General features: G+C 42.9%; 1 protein-coding gene across 4 annotated transcripts in view; it reads right to left on the bottom strand.

Annotated features, from left to right (window-relative positions):
* Nucleotides 1-23,415, bottom strand: part of SMARCAL1 (SWI/SNF related, matrix associated, actin dependent regulator of chromatin, subfamily a like 1) — a 37,725-nt gene extending 14,310 nt beyond the window's left edge. For 2 of the 4 annotated variants that reach the window (XM_063116708.1, XM_063116711.1), the window contains exons 1-10: nucleotides 23,314-23,414; nucleotides 22,253-22,496; nucleotides 19,981-20,965; nucleotides 18,947-18,997; nucleotides 18,032-18,292; nucleotides 17,631-17,681; nucleotides 14,769-14,952; nucleotides 13,276-13,426; nucleotides 11,026-11,184; nucleotides 7,355-7,420 (exon numbers count right to left, since the gene is read on the bottom strand). In XM_063116708.1, coding sequence (XP_062972778.1) covers nucleotides 7,355-7,420; nucleotides 11,026-11,184; nucleotides 13,276-13,426; nucleotides 14,769-14,952; nucleotides 17,631-17,681; nucleotides 18,032-18,292; nucleotides 18,947-18,997; nucleotides 19,981-20,932 — 1,875 coding nt within the window. In that variant the 5' untranslated portion in view covers nucleotides 20,933-20,965; nucleotides 22,253-22,496; nucleotides 23,314-23,414. Of the gene's footprint in view, nucleotides 1-7,354; nucleotides 7,421-11,025; nucleotides 11,185-13,275; nucleotides 13,427-14,768; nucleotides 14,953-17,630; nucleotides 17,682-18,031; nucleotides 18,293-18,946; nucleotides 18,998-19,980; nucleotides 20,966-22,252; nucleotides 22,497-23,309 lie in introns of all 4 variants that reach the window. The other 2 variants (XM_063116710.1, XM_063116709.1) reach the window with 2 other exon arrangements.
* Between the last annotated feature and the right edge of the window lie 921 nt (nucleotides 23,416-24,336).

Genomic DNA, 24,336 nt, shown 5'->3' with positions numbered 1-24,336 from the left:
ATGCAAGCAGACCTTTCAGCTTTAGGAAAACAAGGGTAGTACAAGTTCTTAAACCTACTAAGGAAGAAGGAAAAAACTATCTTGAAGACTAGAAGATTTTTACAACTAACATTTCTTTCTCAAAAGAAAAGCAATTCCTACAGAAAGGGCACTGAATTTTTAAAGACATCCAAAATATCCTATTTACCCAATATAATGAAACAGATTCTTTCCACACTAGGAAAACGGCACACACTAAGTTTTCAGCTTCCCTGTTTCCAGATTATTAACAAAAACAGGATGAACAAGTCTTGCTTGAAGGCAACATCCACCATCACCACCACCCCAGCAAAAAAGACTTCCATATTATTTGTAGCCTCCAAAGATGAACCACGGCTGGTAACACATCTCCAAAAATGCAGTCGATTGCATCTCCAGCATGAGTAATTCCATATGGCACATTGACCACATTCGAAGTCTGCTGCCATTTAAAAGCTCTAAGAAAGACAAAGCCTTTGTTGGCTAAATTCACCAAGCCTGTACATAGGTTAAATTGTTTTAACTGGTTTTACTGTTTTTTAATTCTGTACTGATTTTAGCTTATTAATGGTTTAATTTGTTTTTAGCTGTGTAAATTTATTGTTTTATATTGTTTGTATAATTTTATCTGTATACCGCCCTGAGATCCTTGCGATACAGGGTGGGATACAAATGTCTTAATAAATAATAAATAAATGACAGTGAAGGATAACTATATATCTGCTGAATATACCAGAGGTTGCATAATAGGGCACTGCAGCTGTGCAACATGACCAATCATGCAAGTTTTGTTAACTGACTGCCAATAAAGTGCATTTTTAAAAGACTCAGCCCTCCATCCATTAAGTACATGATCCATATCCATGCCGAATCTCTGAACAAGTAGCCTCCCCCCCACACACACACCCCTAATAATTATGGAATAACAACATCCAGAACTTCTTCCAATCCTAACCTGTGTCCCACTGGCTCTGGAACTATAGCTATTTCATTAAGAAGGGAAGCTCATCACTGGATCTTGCAAACAATCTCAACTTAATTTCAGCAGGTGTTTTTCCATTGTTCTTTTGAAGCTAGTCTGATTTTAATCAGGGCCACTTCATTGTGTTACAGGAAGAGATAAACCCCACACACTTGCACAGCATGTCAAACATGCTCTCTCCCTTCACACATTAAGAGAAGAGAGGGACAACGCAAGGTGGAACATGTGAAGAATCCCTTCGCACCACAGCATCTTGAGGCAGGAGCTTTGTGTAGGTCCCCGAAAGTAAACGTTCTGCCCTGTGGGACAAACTGTCTTAAACAATATGTATCCAGAATCTTCATTGCAGAACGACTTATGCCAGGGCAGCTCCAGCTCTGCATTGTTCACTGTGGAAACAAAGCAGTTCAGAGGACACCTACATGAAACCCAAAGTAGACCAAGTAAACAAGCCCGTTGCTGGAAGCTTAGCAAAGTGTTAGGAAGTGGCTATTCAAGCTTTTACACCCACATTATGGGTACCAGAAAATGTTATTTGTTCTCATAAAGCATGTCACTAAATTGGTTCCTCAATGGGACAGCAACACATGAGTAGCTCTGGCCTAGTTCTCACTGAGGCAGTCAACCCGTATCTGGGCTGTACCACTTCAAACTACAGGTTTAAAGCTCACATCATCGTGTTCCTGACACACAGGCAGGTTTGACAGATGTCGGTTTTCTTTTTTTCAGTGCTTTGAAAGTGGCAGCAGGTGTCTTCTTTGGAATCTGTCACCATTTCCCATTGAGTTCTGTGGAACAACATCCTTTCCCCGGAGACATAGTTTTCTATGTGCATCTTTACATTGAGGTATTGAGGAATATTCAGGCCAGATGCAACTTGACAACTTCAGTGAGAACTAGGCTTACCTGGTACATCCTTGGGGCAGTAAAGATTTTACAGGGCAAACCTCATTGGGGTCAGCAGAGAGCAATGAGGTGGGGATCTACCGCCTCATCTCCAGTCCTGCCAGCTCCTCCCCACATCTGCCTGGCTCAAAAAACACCCCATTTTGGAGCTGTCTGTTACTGCCAGCTGGAGAACCAGCAGAGGCAACTTTCCACAACGGGGCCTGCCCCCCCCTCCCTGCAACACTCCACTCCACTAACAAAGGCCAGAGGTACCACCATGCCACCTTAACTCCCTCCAGCCATGAACGTAGGGTGCCTATAGGATTGCACTTTTAGCCAGCCCTGGCCTAGGAGATCTGGAGGCTAGGTCTATGAAAGCAATTCTCCCAGAGATGGTGAAAGCTACTGTGCCCTATGTGTGCAATTTAGGATTGAGGCTGCTGCCAGACTAGAGGTGTAAAACCTGCAGTCCCAAGTACTTCAGATGTAAAGAGTCCACTCAGATCTAATCAGACTAATTTGGAAATTTTTGAGGTAGTGTTTCCTGATCCATATTATAGGTTCATAACTCCCACGCATGCAGTCCCATGGTAGAAGAGTAGAAGTAGGATTTGGGGTACCACAGTGGAAACACAAAGAACACTTCTATGAATAATTACTTTTGAAACTCATGGAATTTCAGTCTTTAGCCCTATGTTTTATACATGGGCCCACTTGAAGATTCCATACATCACTGCCCTAAAGTCATTTCAACAGCAATTTATATTCCAAAGCAAAAAATGGATTGTAAAAAATGCCACTTTATCTTAAGAAGCCATCGATGCCTAAATGATATCAAAGATTAAGGCAAAGCTTTTAATATTCTAATGATGCCTACTTCCCCACCACCAAAATACAATATTCAGACCTGGTCTGCAACAGAATTTCAGAATGAATATGAAACTTAAAGGCTCCTTATTAATCCATTATTGATTATATATCCTTCACCCAAGCCATCTTAAGGATTTTCACATTACATACCAGAAAATCATATTTTTAAGATCTATATTAAATACCCATGGAAGAGTAACTATTAACCTCAAGATAAATCAACTTACTTGATGGTTACTGACATATCAATATTTATAGCAAATAAAGACAGATCATTATTCTTCAGGGCAGCTTCACTTGAAAATATTACTTTGAAACCTCTGTGACCTGGAATTCATTAATATCCTAAGACGCTTAATATCTCAATGTCTTGAACACTTTGGAATAATGGGCAATTATGTATTTGTCTTGATTTTATTCAGCAAAGCATTTAAACATCCAAGCTTTTACTATTAAGATTTTTGAACTTCGCTCTGCTCCATGCTACTGTAAAGTGAAGTTTAAATTACAGGAAGGCAAAATTACCTGATTTTGTTCACTTAGGACACAATCCTATGCATGTTTAGGCTGAAAAAGAACTACAACTCCCAGCATTTCCCAGCCGGCATGGATTGCGTCCTTAATGTGTTCAATATCTGCATCATATCTAGGTGCAGGGGAGGGAACTAGATGAAAAGCCTATCAGATACGTCCCACCTGCCTGTCTGGTGCCAAGGCAATTATAGACATTTGTTTCATTTTTATTTTTTCTGCCTATTCTCGTTTTTGCATACAAAAACTTGACGGCTAAATAAAAACACCAACAAGCTTATCAAGCTCTGAAATTGACAGCTGTGGAAGTGTCTGTTCAAACGCCTCAAGGAGGACGCAAGCATTAACATTCAGATAACCTAGTAAAACATTACTACAGATTGTTGATCTCTTTTTAAAGAAGGGTTTCAATACAGGGTGCATGAAAGCTGGATTAGGATGCAACCCAATTGGATCTGCCCTGGGTACTCATAAGCCTCTGAACTTGGAGGCTTACAAATATCCAATGCAGAGCAGGAGGCGCCATTTTAGCTAGACAGGCGATCTCACCCATCTAGCGGAGGTTTGTGGGAGGGAAGGTGGCTGGGGCAGGCTTGGATGTGTCGTATGGCTACTGCCCAGTCTCCTCCCCAGCCACAGGAGTGCCCCCTTCTCCGCACTCCATGTTGCAAGAGCGAAAAGGTAACCAGTGCGGGACACAGGATTGCTTCCTCCACGTCTGTGAGAGGACCCTATCATGTGCTCATTTGCTGGTATTTTTGGCCCTGCACCTTTTGCCTTTGGCGCACTCCACCACTGGAATATAGCCCCCAAGTGCTTCTCTGAACTGGAATTGGCTCCTCAGGCTGAAATAAGTTCAACACCAGTGGTATAGGGCAACTTCATATGTTCATAAGGGGGTGGGGGCAGGAGCATGGAGGATAAATCTATCAAAAATGCCATGATACCCAAATGGAATCTCTATGTTCAGAGGAAGTGTATTTCTGAATGCCAGATGCTAAGGACAAACGATAAGGGGAAGGTTATTGCCTTTAAAAGCAAATTCAGCTTACAAGTAAGTATCCCAGAAGCATCTAGCTAGCCACTCCTGGAAAGGGAATGCTGAACCACGCAGGTTTTTTGTCCAATCCAGCAGGGGTCATCTCATGTTCTTACCAACATCCTGAAGCACTTAACATTAGTGCAACCCTGCTGTACCAGCAAGAAGGTATAGTAAAGAGTGGAAAGAGGGAAATTAGAGCAAGGAGCAAAGGTTACAATTGAACTGTCCAAGCTGCAATTTTAGAGGAAAATTCTAAATGGCTGTTAAGTCATCATAAGGATAATGACCATTTTGCACAATAAAACTACATAAGATCAAGCTCCTTTGTGCAATTCTCATGACAAAGCCTAATCCACTACCAATAGCTTGATATACCAAATGCAACATAATGGATTGCAGGGCTGGAACAGCTAAATGTGCTTTTAAACGTGGAGAACACACAACCACACATAAAGTCTCATGAAATCATTGTGCAGTAGACTTGTTCTTTGCACTAACAAGGGAACACACAACCAGCAAAGAAATGATCAGATGTCCACAAAGCAATATGGGCATGGAAGAAGGAGCTGTGCCATTCATCATGAATGATGTCAGACAATAGGTACACAACTGCTTTCCACGTCATAATATTGGAGGTGCACTGTCTGGGGAAGGGTCATCCTCTGTTGGTTACAAAATACTGCAAGTTGAAGTGCTAGGAGATGGAATATCACTGAACTGGAAGCAAAACTTCCACAACAAGTGTTGCTCACAACAGATGTGCATTTACCATACAACAACACCACAACCCCTGATCATGCACAAAGCAAAACAGAACGGAGGCAACAGCGCATTAACTGTGCAAAAAAAACCCAAAAAAACCAACAACCCTGCTCATGTATAAAGGAAAACAGAATTTTCATTGTAACACCACATCGGTGAAGTTACTTTTTTGTTCAATAATCTGTATATCAGAATGAATTTTTGTATTTGCTGCCTTGAAAGAGGCTGTAGTGCGCCCTCTCCTGAAGAGGCCCTCCCTGGACCAGAGGTATGTGAGAACTACCACCCCATGGCCAATATCCCCTTTTTGGGCAAGGTGCTTGAGCATGTTGTGGCTGGGCAGCTTCAGACGTTCTTGGAAGAAACGGATTATCTGGACCCATTTCAGACTGGTCTCAGGGCACGGCACTGAAACAGCCTTGGTTGCTCTGACAGATGACCTACTCTGGGTGAAAGACAGGAGAGATCTTCCTGGATTTCTCGGTGGCTTTTGATGCCATTGATCATGGTATCTGACTGGATCGGCTCTGTGAGATGGGAGTAGGAGGCGCTGTGTTACAGTGGTTCCGTTCCTACTTGCAGGGCCGATTCCAGAGAGTAGTATTGGGGGATTCCTGTTCCACCCCATGGCTATTGAGCTGTGGGGTGCCACAGGGCTCTGTTCTATCCGCCACGCTATTCAACATCTATATGAATCCGCTGGGAGAGATCATTAGGGGTTGGGTGCCATCAGTATGCTGATGATACTCAGTTCTAATTCTTGTCGTCGGAATCAGCTGGGGCGGTGAAAGTGCTGGACCAGTGCCTGGAGGCTGTGGGCTGGATGAGGGCTAATAAACTGAAGCTGAATCCTGATAAGGCGGAAGCTCTGTTGGCTGGTGGTTTTTGAGTCTGGGAATTGGGTAAGCGACCTGTTTTGGATGGGGCTTCACTCCCTCTGAAGGAGCAGGTGTGTAGCTTGGGAGTACTCCTAGATCCATCCTTGTCACTGGAGGCCCAGGTGGACTCCATGGCCTGGAGTACTGGGGGTCAGCTTCGGCTGATCCACCAGCTATGGCCTTTCCTGGACAGGGATAACCCAGCCACAGTAATACATGCACTGGTAACTTCCCAATTAGACTACTGCAATGCACTCTACGTGGAGCTGCCCTTGAAGACAACTCAGAAGTTGCAGCTAGTGCAAAATGCAACAGCTAGACTGATGACTGGAACATCTCATAGAGACCATATAACACCAGTCTCAAAGGAATTGCACTGGCTGCCAATATGTTTCCGGTTGGAATTCAAGGTGTTGGTAATGACGTTTAAAGCCCTAAATGGCTTGGGATCTCGATACTTGAGGGAGTGCCTCTCTATATATCTGCTTGCCTGAGACCTGAGATCTGTTGGAGAAGCCCTTCTTGGTGCCCTAACAAGACGAGATATACATTATGATGGAACATGGGAGAGGGCTTTCTGTGTTGTGGCACCCTGGCTGTGGAATGCCCTCCCCTAGGAGGCCCAATTGGTGCCAGCACTGGCTTCATTTCGGTGCCAGGTTAAGACATAGTTTTTAAACAAAGCCTTTGATGGCTAAATCCACCACCTGCACACTGTCTTGTTTTAACTGGATTTTACAGTTTTAAAAATTTCATACTTATTTTAACATATTAATGGTTTAATTTGTTTTAGAATGGTATGTTTATTGTTCTATTTTATATGTATGATTTTATCTGTACGCTGCCCTTGTGATATAAGGCGGGATATAAATGTTTTAATAAATAAATAAATAAATGCCAATCACAAAGCCATCACACCAAATTAAAGTCCTCATGGTCTTTCCATCTCAGATACTTTAGGCGGAATTCACCCCTCTACAATTATTAAATCTTCCTTGCAAGGAGAGCAAACAACAGAGCAAAAACTTGACATGGCTTGCCCTCAGGTAACATCTTGGGTCATAATGGAGCACCACATCAATCAATACAGAATCAGGGGGAAATTTACTGCTCTTTAGACTGTTTCACCTCCTCAGAAATCAGAATCCCACTGACCTGACTATGGTAACACCAGCAGGGTTTGTTGAGAAGAGGTTTTAGAGCAGGGGCCATTTCATTATGACACTCAGTGTGGGCTTTCTTATAACTCCTGGCTTGTCAGGACATCACTGTAGGCCACAGCAAAGTTCTCTGAGCCTTCCAATCAGTTTCCATCACTCTTGTGCACATGCATGCCATCTTGCATACACAGCGCTAAAAGCCAAGGGTCCCTGAAAACTGTACCTTCAGGAGAGGCATTGCAGCCCGGCATCGAGCAGTTTTCCCATTCTTAAGAAAATGAGATTCATCCTGAAATAAGAAAAAGCAGAGAGAGAGAGAGAGAGAGAATTGAAAAACAGCTAAGCAATGATAGGCAATTAAATGGTCTTGATTTTAAAACAGGAACAGGACTAAATCGGCACAGCAACATTCTAGATGCAAAACCTCCACAATGCAAGACAGGATTGTTTCCTTGAAATAGAAGTTACTGAGGAAGATCACAAGGTTGTGCTTTCATTTCGACAATCAAAGCCAAGCAAATGGAGGGAGAGGAAGAAAAACAATTTTCACTATTGATATTCTTTTGCCATTGAACGTCCTCCTCTTAAATGCAGATAACTGTCAGTCCCATGCTGCACTTACTCCCCTACCGCTCACCGCCCAATGAAGGGGTTAATGAAAAACATCAGAGAGGCGGAAATCTAATTAGGAACCAACTGGTTTGCTGTTAAAGGCTCGCCAGGTAGATAATAACCTACCATTTGAGAGATCCCCTCCTGCAATCAGCTCTCTCTCCATTGCTGTTACAAGGCTGAGCTTCAGGACACTGAGGAAATTGGCACCCTCCCAGGGAATGTGCTCATCTTGTTGCATTTGGTCGAGTAAGCAGCCATGCATAGAGAGAATAATATACCCCCTTCAACTGTAAGATACTGCTTTCTCAATCTTGGTTAGCAATAAGGTTATGCTAATAACAGTCACCAGCCAAGGAAGAATTGAAGAGAGGAGTGGGGAAGCAGAACACCCTGTAGGGCTATTTGTTCTGAAACATAGGATCTGAATTCTGTAATGCAGCCAGCAAGAATATGAAGGAGGGCCAAACTGCACATTTACACAAGAGATCTGTGTCTGCTTCAATTATTATTATTATTACTAATATACAGCCACAGGGGAGAGGGGAATAGCCAGCCAATTGCTCTGGAGTGAAGGCATGGACACCAGGGCTCCTCCACATCATTTTCTCAATCAAAGTTACACATGTGCACACACAGGTGTATTCACACACACACCAGGAAGACAAACAGTGGCCTGGAAAAGTCATTGTGGTTGGAGAAAATGGCACTGGGGGAAGGGGGGGTAAACATCATCTCCCACAAGATGTTCTACACTGTTGCTCCAAGGACATTGGCAGCCTCCCTACTACATTTCAATATTAAAAAAAGAAGACAGGAAATCTAATCACAGATCCCCCGTGTAAAAGCCTGATTTGGTTAGGGTTAGTGAAAGGGAACAGGGAAGGGCACAAGCCCAAGGTTTATTTATGTAGCACTAATGTTTTGGCCTACAATGCCCATCAGCCCTAGCCAGCATAGTCAATGCTGAAGGATGATGAGAGTTTTAGGCCAAAATATCCGGAGGGCCTCAAGTGGCCCATCTCCTTTCCTTGCATTTGTTTCTAAGTCAAGATATAGTGTGTGAGCTCTAGATAAGTTCCATGTTGGCCTGGGCTGGCTAAAAGTACAATCCTACACACAACCCATGTTCATGGCCAAGGGGAGTTAGGACGGCATGGTGGTACTAAATTATGGTTTACTGTTATGTCCAAACACAGCCTAATCCTGCCAGTCCAAATCAGATATATTACATGAAGTGGTAGGGAAAGAGGTAATTGCTAAGCTCCATGCGCAAAAAGAAATCAATGCAACTCTTAAAACCAGGGCTGGCGTCAAAGGTAGGTATGGTCAAGCACCTGCCAAGGGCCCACACCTCAACAAGGGCCCACTGGTAACAGCCCCCTGGACTTACTCCTTCTCTTCACCTTTGCAACTTGCTTGCTCATCCGCCTCTCACTCTGGCATGCCCTTGGTAGCAGTAGATGCCACTGCCTACTTGCTCACTGGTTCTCTACCTGCCAAGCAAGCAAATGGTGTCCATGATGAGAAAGAGGATGAGGAGCAATAGCAGCTGGTGACAATGGTGGTGAGAAGGTAGACTCACCGAGGGAGGGGGCCTACTGAGGGTGTCTTACCTAATGGCCCCCAAAAACCTGTAGCTGGCACTGCTTAAAACAACATTATTGTATCTTCTTTGCACAACCTGATCTTGTCCCTTTCTGTGTCACATTTATTTATTTTCAAGCTACCCCTTCCTCCCACGTTATCCTCACAACAAGCCCATGAGATAGGTTAGGCCAGCCTTCCCCAATCTGATACCCTCCAAAAGTTTACGACTCCAATTCGCACCATTCCTGCCCTCTTACCATGTTGGAGACTAAAACATTTGTAGAGCACTAGTTTGGATTAGACTGAAAGTTAGTGACTAGCCCCAAATTATCCAATGAGCTTCATGGCCCAGAGGGGATTTGAACTGCTTTTCCCAGTCCTAGTCCAACACTCTCATAAGAAAATAAGAACGTAAGAAGTGCCCTGCTGGATCAGACCAAGGGTCCATCTAGTCCAGCACTGTGTTCACATAGTGGCCAACCAGCCGTAGGCCAGTGCAAAAGATTTCTCAGGGAGCATACTACTCCTCAAGCGTAAAAGGTAACATAATTGATAGGTACTTTTTTGTATTATCAGTGAGGAAAATATCTAATAGGTTTCTTGGATTCAGGACCTTAATTGATCCAAGTGCTTTGAGCATCTAGATCAGGTACACTCAACTGGGCAGAAAAAAATATTTGGCTGGGACCCAGAACACAGTTACTTGAAAGTGAGTTTGTGCTGAGATCAGGATTACTTGTCTCCAAGTAAATGTAGAGAGCTGAAGTGTGAGAAATGTGAACCATGATGTCAACAAGGGACTTTTACAGACACACACACACACACACAAAATAAAAACTGGAATTTTGGAGCAAATTTGAAGAAAAGCAGTTATACATATCTTAGACATAATCCTAAATTGTGAATGAGTAGTGAGTCTCAGCCACGTATGCTTTCCCAACCACCACCACCTTACTTTGTGCAGAAGGGGAGAAGACTGAAAGCTTTTACTTTTGGTTTTGAATAAAACAAAAGCCCCAGTTACATTTGAGTTTGGGAAACCATGATTTATTTTAAGTGCAGCCAATTAACAAACCAGGATCTGAAACTACAGTTTGATCCTGGTTTGTTTTAACTAACCATTTTTAGAATAAACCAGTATCCTCAATTTGGGCATAACATGAACCTGTGGCTTATTCAAAACCAAAAAGGGAAGTGTTCATTCTCCTTCTCTTCTGCACCAAAAAGGTGGAGAGAGGGGAGCACACAAGCCTGAAGCTCTCCGCCATTCGTTTCCATAAAGCTGAAGAATAGTTTAAAATTTCCAGGCTACTGCCGCAATTGCAGCAACTATCTGATGCAAGAAGAGTTTCCTAAAACTGATAGCTTTTCTCAACAATGAGTTTGCAAGCAAAACTCTGCTATAACCATTCAACAGTGGAAGCTGAAATGCTGATTAACTGGATATACTCATCCAAACATTACAAGAGCAGCCATTTCCAACGTCTTACTGTGCAAATCATAGCACATGACCCAAACCGACATGCATTCAGTTCAGACAAGCTTTATGTACAAATTATCTGGAGTAAGAGCCTTTCATTTCTTGAGACTAATAGGCCCCCACCATCCCGTGAACACGTCTTCCATCTCTGCCTTTGGCTGGCCCATCAAAATCTGTGCCACTTGCTCTTCCCAACAGGATGCCCTACTTACAACAATCACAACTTGGAAGGTGGTTTTGAGCTGCTTCTCCATCTTGCTGAGAAGGTCAAAACTGACAATGTTTATCAATCCTGCCGTTAGGCAGTCCTTGCCTGTTGCTATGACTCTGACGTTATCGGGGCTTAAGGAAGGAAGCCACCTGTGGAAAGCCTAAAGCAGCAAAAGATAGAGAAAGAAAAATGAGGAGAAAACATGCTTTCTGCATCTGAATGGCCTAAAGCTTACAGCAGCCTTGCAAAAATAACTGACATCATTCATACAGGTCTACAAAGGGCTGTGCAATCCCTTAATCATATTCATCCCCACAGCACCCACCTGAACTCAACCAGTATTATTTTAAATGTCACATCTGGGGAACTGAGGTTACCACTAAATGGGCAAGCTGAATGAAAAAACTGAGCATGCTCAGACATTCACTAGGAGGGAAGAAATGTTTTGACATCTCGTGGTGTGCACCTGCTGATAAAAGAATGTCCTCACTCGAAGTTGGACGTGGAAAGTCATAATACTGAGCAAACGTGAAACTTGGGAGGAGGTGTTTGGGCAGATATGACCAAATATGTCCAAAGACGAACATGAGTTCAAAGAAGATGCACCAGACAGAAATACATCAATCAAGATAATACGCCCATATGGCAGCCATGTTTTAATGAACCCCAAAACATATGGGTATAACATGTGAGATGTTGGGGAGGGGGAGACACCTAACTTCTAATTGGCGAATGGGTGGTCTAATCACTTATTCATATCATTTGTGATTGGAAGATGGTAGTCTCACCACTCACTGGGGTGGGGGGCATCTTTGGCCAGAACAAGTGTATAAAAGTACAGGCAGCAAAGGCTACAAGGTAGATTTTTATTTTTATTTTTCCTTTTCTTTGACTTCACCTCTGATTTTTGGATTAACAAACCCAAGGATTTGGGGTAACTATGAATCTCTTTATGCTTTTAGACTTTGGAACTTAGAATATTTTCTTGAAGTTGGGACTTGGAATATTTTCTCTAGGTTAAGACTGAAAGCTATCTCTGAAGATAGAAGTTAGATGTTTAAGGGTTTTTTGCTTCTATGTTTAATTATTCACCTGTCTAGAGGAACTTAGTAATGCTTTAGTATATCTTTTAGATTCTAATAACATGCAGGAGGAAGAATAGGAAGGGTTAACTATGTTTTGGTTTAGTTTAATTTGATTTAGTTTAGCTTTAAACCGCAAGTAGGCGTGGATAAGGAGGAGTCATAACAACGTTAGAAGCTCAAGCTGTTATCTTATTAGTTAAATCTGTAATACCCGCTTTGGCCACTGCAATTCTTTTAATGAATTTTAGATTTGGATTGCATTCTCTGTTTTTTTAACCACAGAGAGAGAGATTATACACTTATGTAACCACAATGCCACTTGTTTAATTTTGCATATATATTTTTTTACAATAAATAGATTCTTATTTACAATCATGTCCATGGTGATGCTTGCCAGTTGGGATTAAATGTTTGTCTGTTTGGATTAGCACTGGTTACCCACCGGAGTGCTCCGGACCCATTTGGTATAGGTTCTGAGGTTAAAAAGGACCAAATTTACATGAGTAAGTGGGAAAGTTTGGAGGAGGGAGATGTTGAGGGAGGAATTCTATGGCAGCTTCCTGCCAGCTCACTGCAGCCAGGGCAAGAGGTTGTGGGGTGGCTTTGCCTTATTTTGGTGGGGGAGGGAGGTGTTCTTCTCCCCCTCCCTCCCACTATGCTCATCCACCCGATATGCCCCCAAATGGGGCAGAACATGCTGGCGGGACACATACGCCTGCAGAGCTCTCCCTGGGCAAAATTAGAAATCTTTGGTGACGTAATTGTTATCCTCCTGGCAGGCCTACTTCTCCATGGGCCATGCAGCACTTCCACTGAATCCAACAGTACTTAAGCTGGCCTTTGGCTGGCTTCAGGACTTCACCCTAAGAGACTGGGTAATCTCCATCTATTTTCATAACTCCATCTACTTTCATCCCTAAACAGGAGCTGCTCTAGGCTCCATGTTCTCTATTGTTACATGTCTTCTGGAATAGTGAATGAGAATCACAAGCAGCAATGAAGGAGGGATGTTAAATGACAGAGCTCCTGCAGTTTTATCAGGCTGAGAGCTAATACAAAGTGCTGTTTCTTCCCACTCTACCCACACTGAATGTTGCAGACTCTCAGAATTTAGAAACGAACCAAGACAGATGACAAAAAAGATGTTCCAAAAATACAGACTTTACCTCTGCCCATGTATATCTCACTGAGGAAGGAGCTACCACCAGCAGCGGCCACTCTTTTCGATAATATGCAGCGATGCAAATTGCCTGGATAGTTTTTCCTAAGCCCATGTCATCTGCTAGTAGCAAGCGGCCTTCTCTGGAGATGGCAAAACTGAAGACCAAAGGGGAAAAAAGATGAGACCAATACGTTAAGAACATAAAAAGTGCCATGCTGGACCAGAACAAGGGTTCATCAAGTCCAGCACTGTGTTCACACAGTGGCCAACCAGCCATCAGCCAGGGACCAACAAGCAGGACATGGTGCAACAGCACCCTCCCACTCAAGTTCCCAACAACTGGTGCACACAGGCTTACTGCCTCGAATACTGGAGATAGCGCACAACCATCAGGGCTGGTAGCCATTGACAGCCTTCGCCTCCAGGAATTCATCCAACCCCCTTTTTAAGCTTCCATTTCCACAATAAAATTCAATTCTTCTAGAACCTAAATGTGGTTTTAAGTGAAATATCACCATCATCTCCTCCCCTTGAAAAAAGCACTTGTTCACATTGTTCCAAAAAGGGACCTTTCCCATTCGATTTCAGATCTTCAGACTCATACGTATATGAATCCTGAACAAAGAATAGGCAAGCAGAAATAAAGCTTTCATGTAAATATATTTCAACCTGTTTAGCAAAAAGCCTTTGAATTAAGGGAGCTCACTACCCATGGGCTGTGAGAACCTCTACCTTTTTCAAGGGTGCCCTGAAAAAGGTCTCAATTACTAGAGCAGTTACTGATATGCCCATTATTTATGCAGTGGGAAATGCAGCAGACATACTATTTTCCCTACACGAGAGAGTAGCTAGAAGGAATGGTTAGGGATCAAGATTATGTGCATTTGCATACACATTACACTGTACAAAATCTTGCATCTGGTACAGGATCCTACTTCCTGAGAATTATCAGAGGACAGATGTGTCACTCTATTACAATGAAATCAACAAAGACTCTTGTGGCACCTTAAAGCCTAACTAATTTCTTCCGGCATTAAGCTTCCATGGACTATAAGCCCACTTCATCAGGTGCATGGAGTATTATGGAGAATTTCAGGTTTATATACTGTACATATAGTGCTGTATATAACCAGTGAGGTTAGAAGGAAATTAAATGCAGGAATTACAGACAAAGATAATCACATTATTAACAGTGGCAATTCACCGTGCAGTTGTTGCTGAAATGGGCAACTTTCATTTTCTAAAATGGATCAGTACCTAGTAACAACCATAGGGATGCATTATTTATCTGCCACTCGTGAACAGCTTTGTTTTCATATGCCATGATACTGACCCTGGGAGTTCCCTGCTGTTGTCTCAATAGCATTAGATTCAAGTTACCTTTTCCAGATTGTCTGGCAGAATGAGACAGTTGAGGTGGAGGGGGCGACGACACTCAATTTGCCAAAATTTTAAGCAAAGGACTCACTTTTGCAGAAAGCTTTAGACTTGACTTACTTCACACCTTCCCTCTGAAATGGCATGAGGCTTGTCACAACTTTAGGTTCCACTCCGGAAAGATTTGCTTCAGGGATGTCTGCAGCCTTTGAAACGGATGTCACGAACTGAGCAGCAAAGGCTTGAACTATTGGCTTGGGCAGTGGCTCTACCTCTACTTCTGGAAAGCTCCTTACCAGTTCGACTGAAGAACACACACAAGAGGGATTCATGTGCATTTTGAAATGACGTTCACTTATGAACCTGAATTAGCACACAAATAGGGTGGCTATTCATCTAGATTCCCAAACCATTTTATTTTATGTTTATGTGTATTTGATAGTTCCTAGGCTTTCATTTTAAGAGATAGCCAAAGATTACTCATCCTAATAATGACTTCATGAAAAAAAATAATGCCAACCTGAGTAAGCACATGTGCATAGACATTAGGGCAATGCCCACAGCATTTCAAGCCTTTCTTCACACTAATAAGAGCTAAAAACATGTTTTTTAAAAATGATTCCCAGAATGATGCATTCTATGCACAGTGTCAAATTTCACAATTGTACTGCACAAACACAAAACTGCACACTCAGTACTGAAACAGGAGAAGCATTGAGAAAATCTATGTAAAAGTATTAACTTGAACTGAATGCAGCACCAAAGTGAAACCATGTAAGGTACATTTCACTAGCATCTCTTTCCGCAATCATCTGAAGCATATGTCTAAAAGTCAATGTAAAAAAGAGCTCCGTTCATCTCTTGCTCCTCACCATTGTTTTCTCAGAGATTAATTTTTGAAGGCAGAAACTTCTTGGGAATGGGAAATGGTGAGAATTTCCAAGTGTTTAGATATTTTTAAATACTTATTTCATGCCTCATTCCCCTTCTAAAAATAAAATGATCAAATAATTCACTCAAAAAATGCTGAATATGACAACTCTGGATTAAGCACTGCTCAATGAACATTTTAAGCTGAACACCAACTGTAGGTTTTTCTTGACACAGAAATCAAAACGTTGCTGCAAAGTGTTAGACGCTACAAACAAAAATCCTCTAAGCAGGCCTTTCTTTAAAAGAAAAAAAAATCCACTAAAATATGGAAATCAAGAAACGTAATTCTGACAGTGAACATTTACTTGAGAACTCAAATTGGCACTCGCTATATTCATTTTAAAAGCCTGAGCAAACTACTGACTGCCAGTTTTAATTTTGGTTATCTCTAGAGTGAAGGAAGCAGATTAGACCCCTGCTAGCCAGGCAAAATCCCTCACTCTGAAAGTATATAAATATATGATTTCTATTTGTACTTGTATGATTTGCACTCTCTGGTTTGATCTGTGCTCCTCCAGCAAGGAAAGAGGTTTCTTCCTGCTGAAGTAGAGCCCCTACACTGTTATTACGCTCAGAAAGTTGCATGCTAGAATTATAAACTAGCAAATTGCAGCAATTACACCATCGTTACAGTTTTGCAGACAAGCTTGGAAAATTAGGATGTCTCAGTAGTTTGAGTGATTCATCCAAAAGGTGTTTTTCTTTCCTCTTGTCCCCAAGTGGCCTTTTATCTTAAGGCAATTAAGTGGATAAAGGGGTAAAATGCTTAGGAGGAAAGCAGGAGGGCCCATTTAGAAAAGAAATGCTGACAGGGTATATAGAAGTCCATGTTAGAGGACTGCAAACTACTCAAGACAGTCATACCAATGCAGCTAAGAAGGAACCAAACTTCTGCACTCATATCATTTGCCCAAATGGCTGCTGCACACAGTTCCCCAGCCCAACCCAGCAGCTAGAGCAACGTGTGCACAGCCCCAGGAGTAACTGTGCAGGAGAGGGAGCAGGGTTAGGGAGCTGGATTTGGTCTCCCCTCGTGTGGTGCAGAGTGGTAAGCGGCAGTTACTGCAGCCGAAACTCTCCCCACGGCCTGAGTTCGATCCCAGCGGAAGCTGGTTCTCAGGCAGCCAGCTCAGGTCGACTCAGCCTTCTATCCTTCCAAGGTTGGTAAAATGAGTACCCAGCTAGCTGGGGGAAAGGTAACTGCGACTGGGGACGGCAATGGCAAACCACCGCGCTACAAAGTCTGCCAAGAAAACATCAGCAAAAGCAGGCATCCCTCTAGGAGTCAGTAATGACTCAAGTGCTTTGCACGGGAGGTTCCTTTCCTTTTCCTTAGTCTCCCCATGCCCAATCAGGTCACTGGCATGATTACAGATACATTTACAAAGCTACAGTTGCACGGCCCCAGCTGCTGTGTGCCCATTCTTTTGGGCTCAGTGGCTCGGGTGCACTAGAAGAGCATCTATAGAGGCCTCTTTGCCATTTCCTTGCAAGTAGCCCATGAAGAAGTTGGGAATCTGTCTGAAGCCATGGGAAAGGAGAAAAGGCTCCATTTCCAGACTTGTTTCAAGGTAATGCCCAGTTTCCTATTGTTCTGGACCCTCACAAGAAAGGATGGGGGGAAGCACAGAGGCTGGAAATTTTCCTACCTCTGAATAAAATTTGGCCAAAGTACCCCAGTTAGAACCACTACAATGGTACAACAGAAAGCCTACGATTTACCTATTGCTCCCAGCTGTGTCCAAAACTGTAGGACGTAGGAAACAGTCCAGGATTAAGCTGTCAATAGTAACAGGCTTTTGGGCTGCCAAAAGTAACAGGTTTTTATACGGATGTTATTGGGGAATGAAGATTTGAGTGCCATCCTGTCAGTAGGAAAAAGCTGTGAGCGCCATCCCCTTTGTAAAGCATGGGAGGAGCCAAAGGTAAAATTCATTACCAGCTCAGCTACCTCTACTTTAATAGACACATTCTAAGGAATTAGTCCTGAGTGAGCAATAACCCTTTCAAAAGAACAATGCATACTAAGGAGAGGCAGCAGCTTCTTACTTAGTTTTAGGTAGTCCTCCAGTAGAAAACTCCATTTTCTGGTGTTCATATCTGTACATTATAATAACAAAAACAAAAACAAATAAGCATGTAAAAAGTGCATTCATCTTAAGTGAGAACCTACATTTCATAACTCCTTACAAGCACAGTGAAACTCCATTTATACAAGCAGGTTAAGGAATATACAAAAAGTCTGGATAAATTTGAGATTCAGGTTAAAATAGGCCAATTACAATTGCAAACGACTTCCTGCAGGGCACAAAGTGAATCAGGATGACTAGCCCTTGCACAAAACAATGGGTTTGGTACGAAAGGAAACAAAGGAAAGATGCCAATAGCAAAGACTAAGCCTATAACTACTGCTGCATTGCTGAAGTTAAGACATCAGCTATGTCACTCACCATAATTCCTAGAATTCAACTGCTTGAATGCCCCTATGACGCTGGCAGCATAGCCAATATCTACTTCAAACCGAGAGTACGAAATCAGCACACACTTCCCTCTGATGGTTGCTGATGGTTTCTGCCAGCCAATGCCTGTCTGCAAGAGGGATCGCAAGCGAGAACTTCTACCAGCAGGAGATGACTCAGTGGCCCCAGTGGTTGCCTCCATTCCCAACAGAGGTGTCAAAATCACAGAGGGAAGTTGCTTTGCTGCTTCCACTGCAGATAAAGACAGGTTTGCAAGGGGGTGAGGTGGGGAGAGAACAAATGAAGAAGAAGAAAATCATCAAGGAATGAAAGAATGAAGAGAACAGAGAAAAAAGGCATAAGAGACTATGAGATGCAGAAGAAAAGCAGAAAAGAGCATATTTTTGGTAAAAGATGCTAAATAAGCAAGCTCAGAAGATGCATCTTTATCAGTTAACCTCCCTTAACTCAGCAGAGACTGTTCCAATTCCACTGCGAGTTAAGTTACACTTGGAAAGTAAAGATTTTGCTGGCATTTGGAACTTTCTATTATTGATGAGTTACAAAATCCTCTTTTTTAAAAAACCCTCAAACTGCAGCCCTTGTCTCCCGCAAAGCTGCTGACAAATTTCAAACTGCTTAAATGGAATTTTTAAAAATGGTTAATTTTCCCCCCAAAAAACAATCTTCCTCTTCTTTGAACAGCTGCAGTACAACTCGCATGAAAAAGGCTGAGTATTCCTACTGTACACGGGAACTAACTTCCAAATATAAAACACTTTTTTTCTGCCATTAATTAAGCAAATCATTTTAGTAAGGATCCCATAAGCTCTCTAATCTAAATTTATGGACATTTTGTATCTAAGGGATTCCAGGCACATTATCTCAAATTGTCTGAGTACTTACTGAGATGGCTATAGTCTTCGAGACTGAAATTCCAAATCTTTGTTGCAGGATCTGAAGTGGAACAGAATTTGAAGAGTCATTTTGGGTTAGAAAATATTCTGTTAATATGTTCAGAAACTCTAATGTGCATCTGCACAAGAAATTTCTACACTAACATTTTTCCTCCAAGGAACCCAAGGCAGCGTACATAATCCTCCTCCTCTGCATTTTATCCTCACAACAACAACCCTGTGAGGTAGGTTGGGCTGAGAGTCTGTGACTAGCCCAAAGTCACCCAGTGGGTTTCCATGGCCAAGTGGGGGAATCGAACCCGGATCTCCTGACTCCCAGTCTGACACTTTAGCCACCACACCACACTGGCTCTCATGTAGAATGTGCTGCCCATTTTCGCAGCTCCATGTTTGCCTGTATTGGCAGTACTAGCATGCAGAGGATCAGCATGGCCCTGTGTGTGGAACATGAGGACTTGTTTATTTGTGCAGGCTGTTTACACATGCCAAGACCAGCAATGAGATTTATCATGTGTAAAAAAAATAGAGGACATTTGGAGGGTCTGGTAGCCTCACTCTGGCTTCTCTTAACCTCACAGGTTACACTAGAAACACATATACCCCGACCTCGCATCTCTCCACAATTTACAATTCATTCAGGCTTTTCTCCAGATTCACAAGGACTAGATACTTGCTCTTTTTGAAAAGTCAAAGTATAAAAAAGAAGCTACCCAATTCTGCAATTTCTGACACAAACCCAATTATGAATGTTTCTGCAAGCACTACCTGTTGCACAAGAGACACAGACCGTGTTCAGACAACATGCTAAGCCTTGGTGGTTAAGCATTTTGAGCTAAACATTATGGCTTAGCGTGCTGTGTGAACCATGACTTCGCATGTCATATGAACCATTCCTAACCATGGTGGCTACATAACCACTGTTTAAACACTCTCACTAATCATTTGCTGCAAAAGAGTTAGCGGCCTTACCATGGCTTAGTATGTTGTCTGAACAGGCCCATAGTCAATAATCAGTTGTCTTACCATAGTTTTTGCTTGGTAAATTCCTGAACATTTCAATAAGTTCTGCATTGTATCCAATTTCAACACGGAATCGGTCATCAGAGTGCTTCACACATTTCCCTTTGAGGACACTGCATGCTTTTCTCTGCACAGGTGACTCGGATATGTTGCCTCCACCCCTAGAACCAAGTGATTTTGCTTCACTGCTCACTTTTACAGGAGCTAAAGGGTTTTTTGTGCCATAAAACTGCAGTGTGCTACTCCCTTCTTTCTTGGCAAATTGTTTGCAGGCTTGACTGCTGATATTTGCCTGCATTTCACAATCAGCGAAGGCAGTATGGATGAGTTCCTGTGGAGGCATATGTTTAATGTCACTATGCTCCCTGGTGGATTTGTTCTGAGCTTGCAAATCTTTAACCTTGTGAGGATTCCTGTTAGCATCTAGTATAGATGGATGCTGTTCCACAAGGGTCTGGACTGCTGTGCAACACTTAGGTGGCTGCAACACATTACAATTATGCTGGATAGGTGGACCTTGCTCCCGAGCACTCGGATCAGAAGGATGCCAGTGAGAGTGAATCAAAGAGTCTTGCACCCCTGGTGAGGGCTGCTTAGTGCTATTCAGCTGCCTGGCATGGTGGCTGGGACCCTCTGAACAATCGTTGTCTTGGGCACCAGACAAAGGGGCTGTCTGTGGATGTGCACTACAGAAACTGTGTGGCATCTGAAGACTCTTCTTCCCCACATGGTTGCTGGAGATCTGGAAGTGATGGTCACTGAGGCTGGTGTGGTGGCTTTCCTTCCTCAAAGGCTGCAGCAGGTTTGCTTGACACCTAGCAAGACTCTGCAGATCAGGCCGCTTCTTAGCAACACTGCCCTGCTGAGCTGCCAGTCGCTCGGCTCGCCTTGCCAAAGCCTTCTGCCTGTTCTCCTCAATCTTCCTTTTCTGTTCTTCTGTAAGCCCAGATAACATCTTCCATTAGGCACTCGTTAAAAGTCTCTATAGCTGGGGGTTGAAAATAATAATTAAAGACAGGTCTGTCACCTGATTCCAGAAACCTTCGCCAATTAATCATATATGTTTTAGTTGACTGATTAACCGAGTAGAATTGATTGTAAACGTCCCTGAAGGCATTGCCAGTTGGGTGGCATATACATTTAATAGATAAAATTGCATAAAAGAAAATATTATAGTTCAGAACAAAAAAGCATACCCTCTTTGGCTTTTAGATAACATATGAGTGCATCATAATAGGCATCACCTTAGAAGAGGCATTCCCTTCCACCCTTAAAAGTGGCCTAGAAATTGTTTTAGACAGACTTGTGAGAGATGGGGATATGATTCCCTTCTTATTTATTTATTCCAGTTATTTATTACTCACTTTTCAGGAACAAGCCCTCACAAAGCAATATACACAAAATGAAAGAAACAGAATATGGTTTTCAAGTATAAGCTTGTCTGCACAGTTACTTACATACAGTTCAACCCCAAACGGAGGACTGAGTCACACAACACTTTTGCACTGACGACAAACTAGGTTGATTTTCCCACGGCCAACACAGTTTAGATTATCTAACAATGGATAAATCAGGGGTAGGTAACTTTTGCTGCCCATAGGCAGATTTGGAAATTTGAGAAACTTTCCTAGTCACAAAGGATAAATAACCTGCCCTGGTACATTTATGGGAAATTAAGATGGCAGCAGCTAGAGCCTCCCACTTCAAGGAAACAACCTTTGCTGCCAGTAGGAAATATAAAAATATTTTTAAAAACAAACATTGGGAGGAGTGGGATATCACTAAGGAATGTGTCTGGAGGCACATTGGCACTTGTAGGCACCATGTTACTTACCCCTGAGATAGATGAACCTGCCAGTGTGCCCATAATTGTCTCATACTTTCTCACAGACAACAACTGACAGGGTGCCCACAATGTGGACATGTGGCAAACCTTTCAACAGATACCAAATCAAATGACAACGGACCAAAAGAAAAGTCTACACAGTTTGAAACAAATTCAAAAAGACGGCACCCAAACCTAGCCTTTGTCCTACATTGAAAATCAAGATGAAGTACAAAAATAAGAATTTGTGATCCATGCGCTTCTTAAACACATGGGGCAGACAACGAGGAACAAAGCGCTAAAAAACCCTGAAGGTCAACATCACCAAATAGAAGTGAGCTTTAGTGTAGACGTAGCCTAACCTTATACATCAACTTTAGCTAACACAAAAAAATAGGCTAGCTACAACATCTTCCAGCATTCCATTCAGAAGACCCAAAGATACTGTACCTTGTGAAACTTTAAATGGCTGGAGGTAGCCAACAGATCTTTAGCCAATTTTAAATGGGTTGAGTGAGGCTCAGCTTCTTATGGTGTAGATGCATCTTTCTTTTTTCCTGGTGTCATCTGGCATCCAACAGACAGTGTGAATTCTTTAACAATACAAAACTTGCAACATCTGTTCACCAGCAGCAAAAGCGGGCCAAGTTTATACACCACAAACAGCTATCCCTCTTTCAAGCCACCTTCAGCTCTATGGAAAAACAAAACAAAACATTTGTCTCAAGCAAGCCTAAGCCTAATTTACAAGCCTTTAAAAGCCAAAACATTTCATCCATTTAAGTGCACAACTTGCTGACACAATACAACCTGGCTTTATAAAATATAGAACTTGAGCCCATGCCAGGCGGTTATGTGGGCCACTGAGCTAAGGCAGAAATTAGCTTCGCAACCTCTAAAACTCAGCTGATTGACTCAACACCACTACCCTCCAGGCAGTTAGCTGTGTTAAACTATTGCAGCAAAAACAACCAAGAGCCTTGTGTGGCACCTTCAGGACTTATCAGATTTGTCATGCTATAAGTTTCCATGAACCAGAGACCACAAAATTTTATGCCATAATAAATCTGCATTTAAGTGTTTTAGACTATAATAGGATGCCCGCTTACCTCAGAGTCAGCCCCATTGAACTCAAGGGGACTTACTTTTGAGTAGACCTGCAGACTACGACGCTATTCAGGTGCCACAAAACTCTTAGGCTGGTTTTCCTATCGTACAGAGTGGGGTTCAGTCTCTCCCCGCTACTCGGTCCTGTTTAATTTCCCCAGTGACTGAGTTTCTCCAACCCTCACTCTCAAAACGGGGCACAACTCCTATACTCGGTAGCCTTACATAATCTTACCCCTATCTCAAACTAGACTACAACTCCCATCTATTCCCACGTTCAGATCCGTCCGTCCCCCCGCTTCCCAAATGCTCCTTATCTGGAGATCCCTCCCTAAAGTGAGCCTCATTTCTTTTAAGCTATAAAACTGGGCTTCGTCCTGCCCAAAAGCCCCGCACACACGTACACAAGTGGAAAGGCCGTTCCCGGGAAATGTCGCTGTCCTGCCGTTTTTCGTCACCCAAGCTCCGCCGACATGCAGAGGCTGGACACTACACAGCCACCAGAAGAGGAAGCCTCCTCAAGGCCTCAACCTACCCGCTCTTGACTACAACTCCCTTCAGGCAACTGGCGCCACGCATTGTGGGAACTGTAGCCGAGAAGAAAAGGCCCCAATGCTCCATGGGAAATGAAGTTTGGTCCAAGCCAGCGCTCAGAGGAGCGTATTTGCTGCGAGTTGCGCCTGCGTAGGACCGCTTCTTAGGCTTCGTTATCAGAACCAGTGGAGGCTGGTGGCTCCGATTTCGGAGGGGCCGTAAGTCTGAGTTTCAGTCAGAACCAGCCAGAACGCCAAAGGAGCTATCCAAAGGCCTGGACCTATTTGGGGGACGGGGTTATGTTTCTTAAGAAGTAAGCTCCACTGTGCTCAATGAGGCTTACTCCCTGGGTTTAGGATTGCAGCCTAAGGATGCAATCTATTTGCATGCTTACTTGTGAAAAGTCCCATTAAAATCAGTGGGACAGAGGCTGAAGTCCTAATACCGTATCCAGATTCAAAGAGCTTGATATCAGAAAGTGGGGAACCAGGAGCGGCAGATACTCCTTTGCCTTCAATCAGGAATTCAATTACTCTGCATTTTATCTCGTTTTTCAGTATTTTGATGGAACGTTGCATCTTTATAAAGCAGTATTAGGGATAAGAGCAGTTCTAGCCCTCCCAGATATGAGAAGCGGCATCAAGTTAGACAGGCCTCCTCCTACTGATTGTGTCAGTTCAGACATGACGTTAAAATGGATAACACTTTAAGGAAAATGAGCATCTCAGAGGATAAATATAGAGACGGGGGAGGAAGAAGGCGGGATGATAGACGTTAGATCGATGTCTTAGGGCAACACTAATGGGATTGGTTGTTTTTTTTTATAAGAGCAGACAACCTTCATTGGGCCTCGACACACACACACACACACTTACACTTTCCTTGCAAGTGCT

This window comes from Elgaria multicarinata, chromosome 2, assembly GCF_023053635.1.
Source record: "Elgaria multicarinata webbii isolate HBS135686 ecotype San Diego chromosome 2, rElgMul1.1.pri, whole genome shotgun sequence".
In the NCBI taxonomy this organism is placed as follows: Eukaryota; Metazoa; Chordata; class Lepidosauria; order Squamata; family Anguidae; genus Elgaria; species Elgaria multicarinata.
Note: the sequence above shows the minus strand (reverse complement) of the source record. Positions and strands in the feature narration are given on the sequence as shown.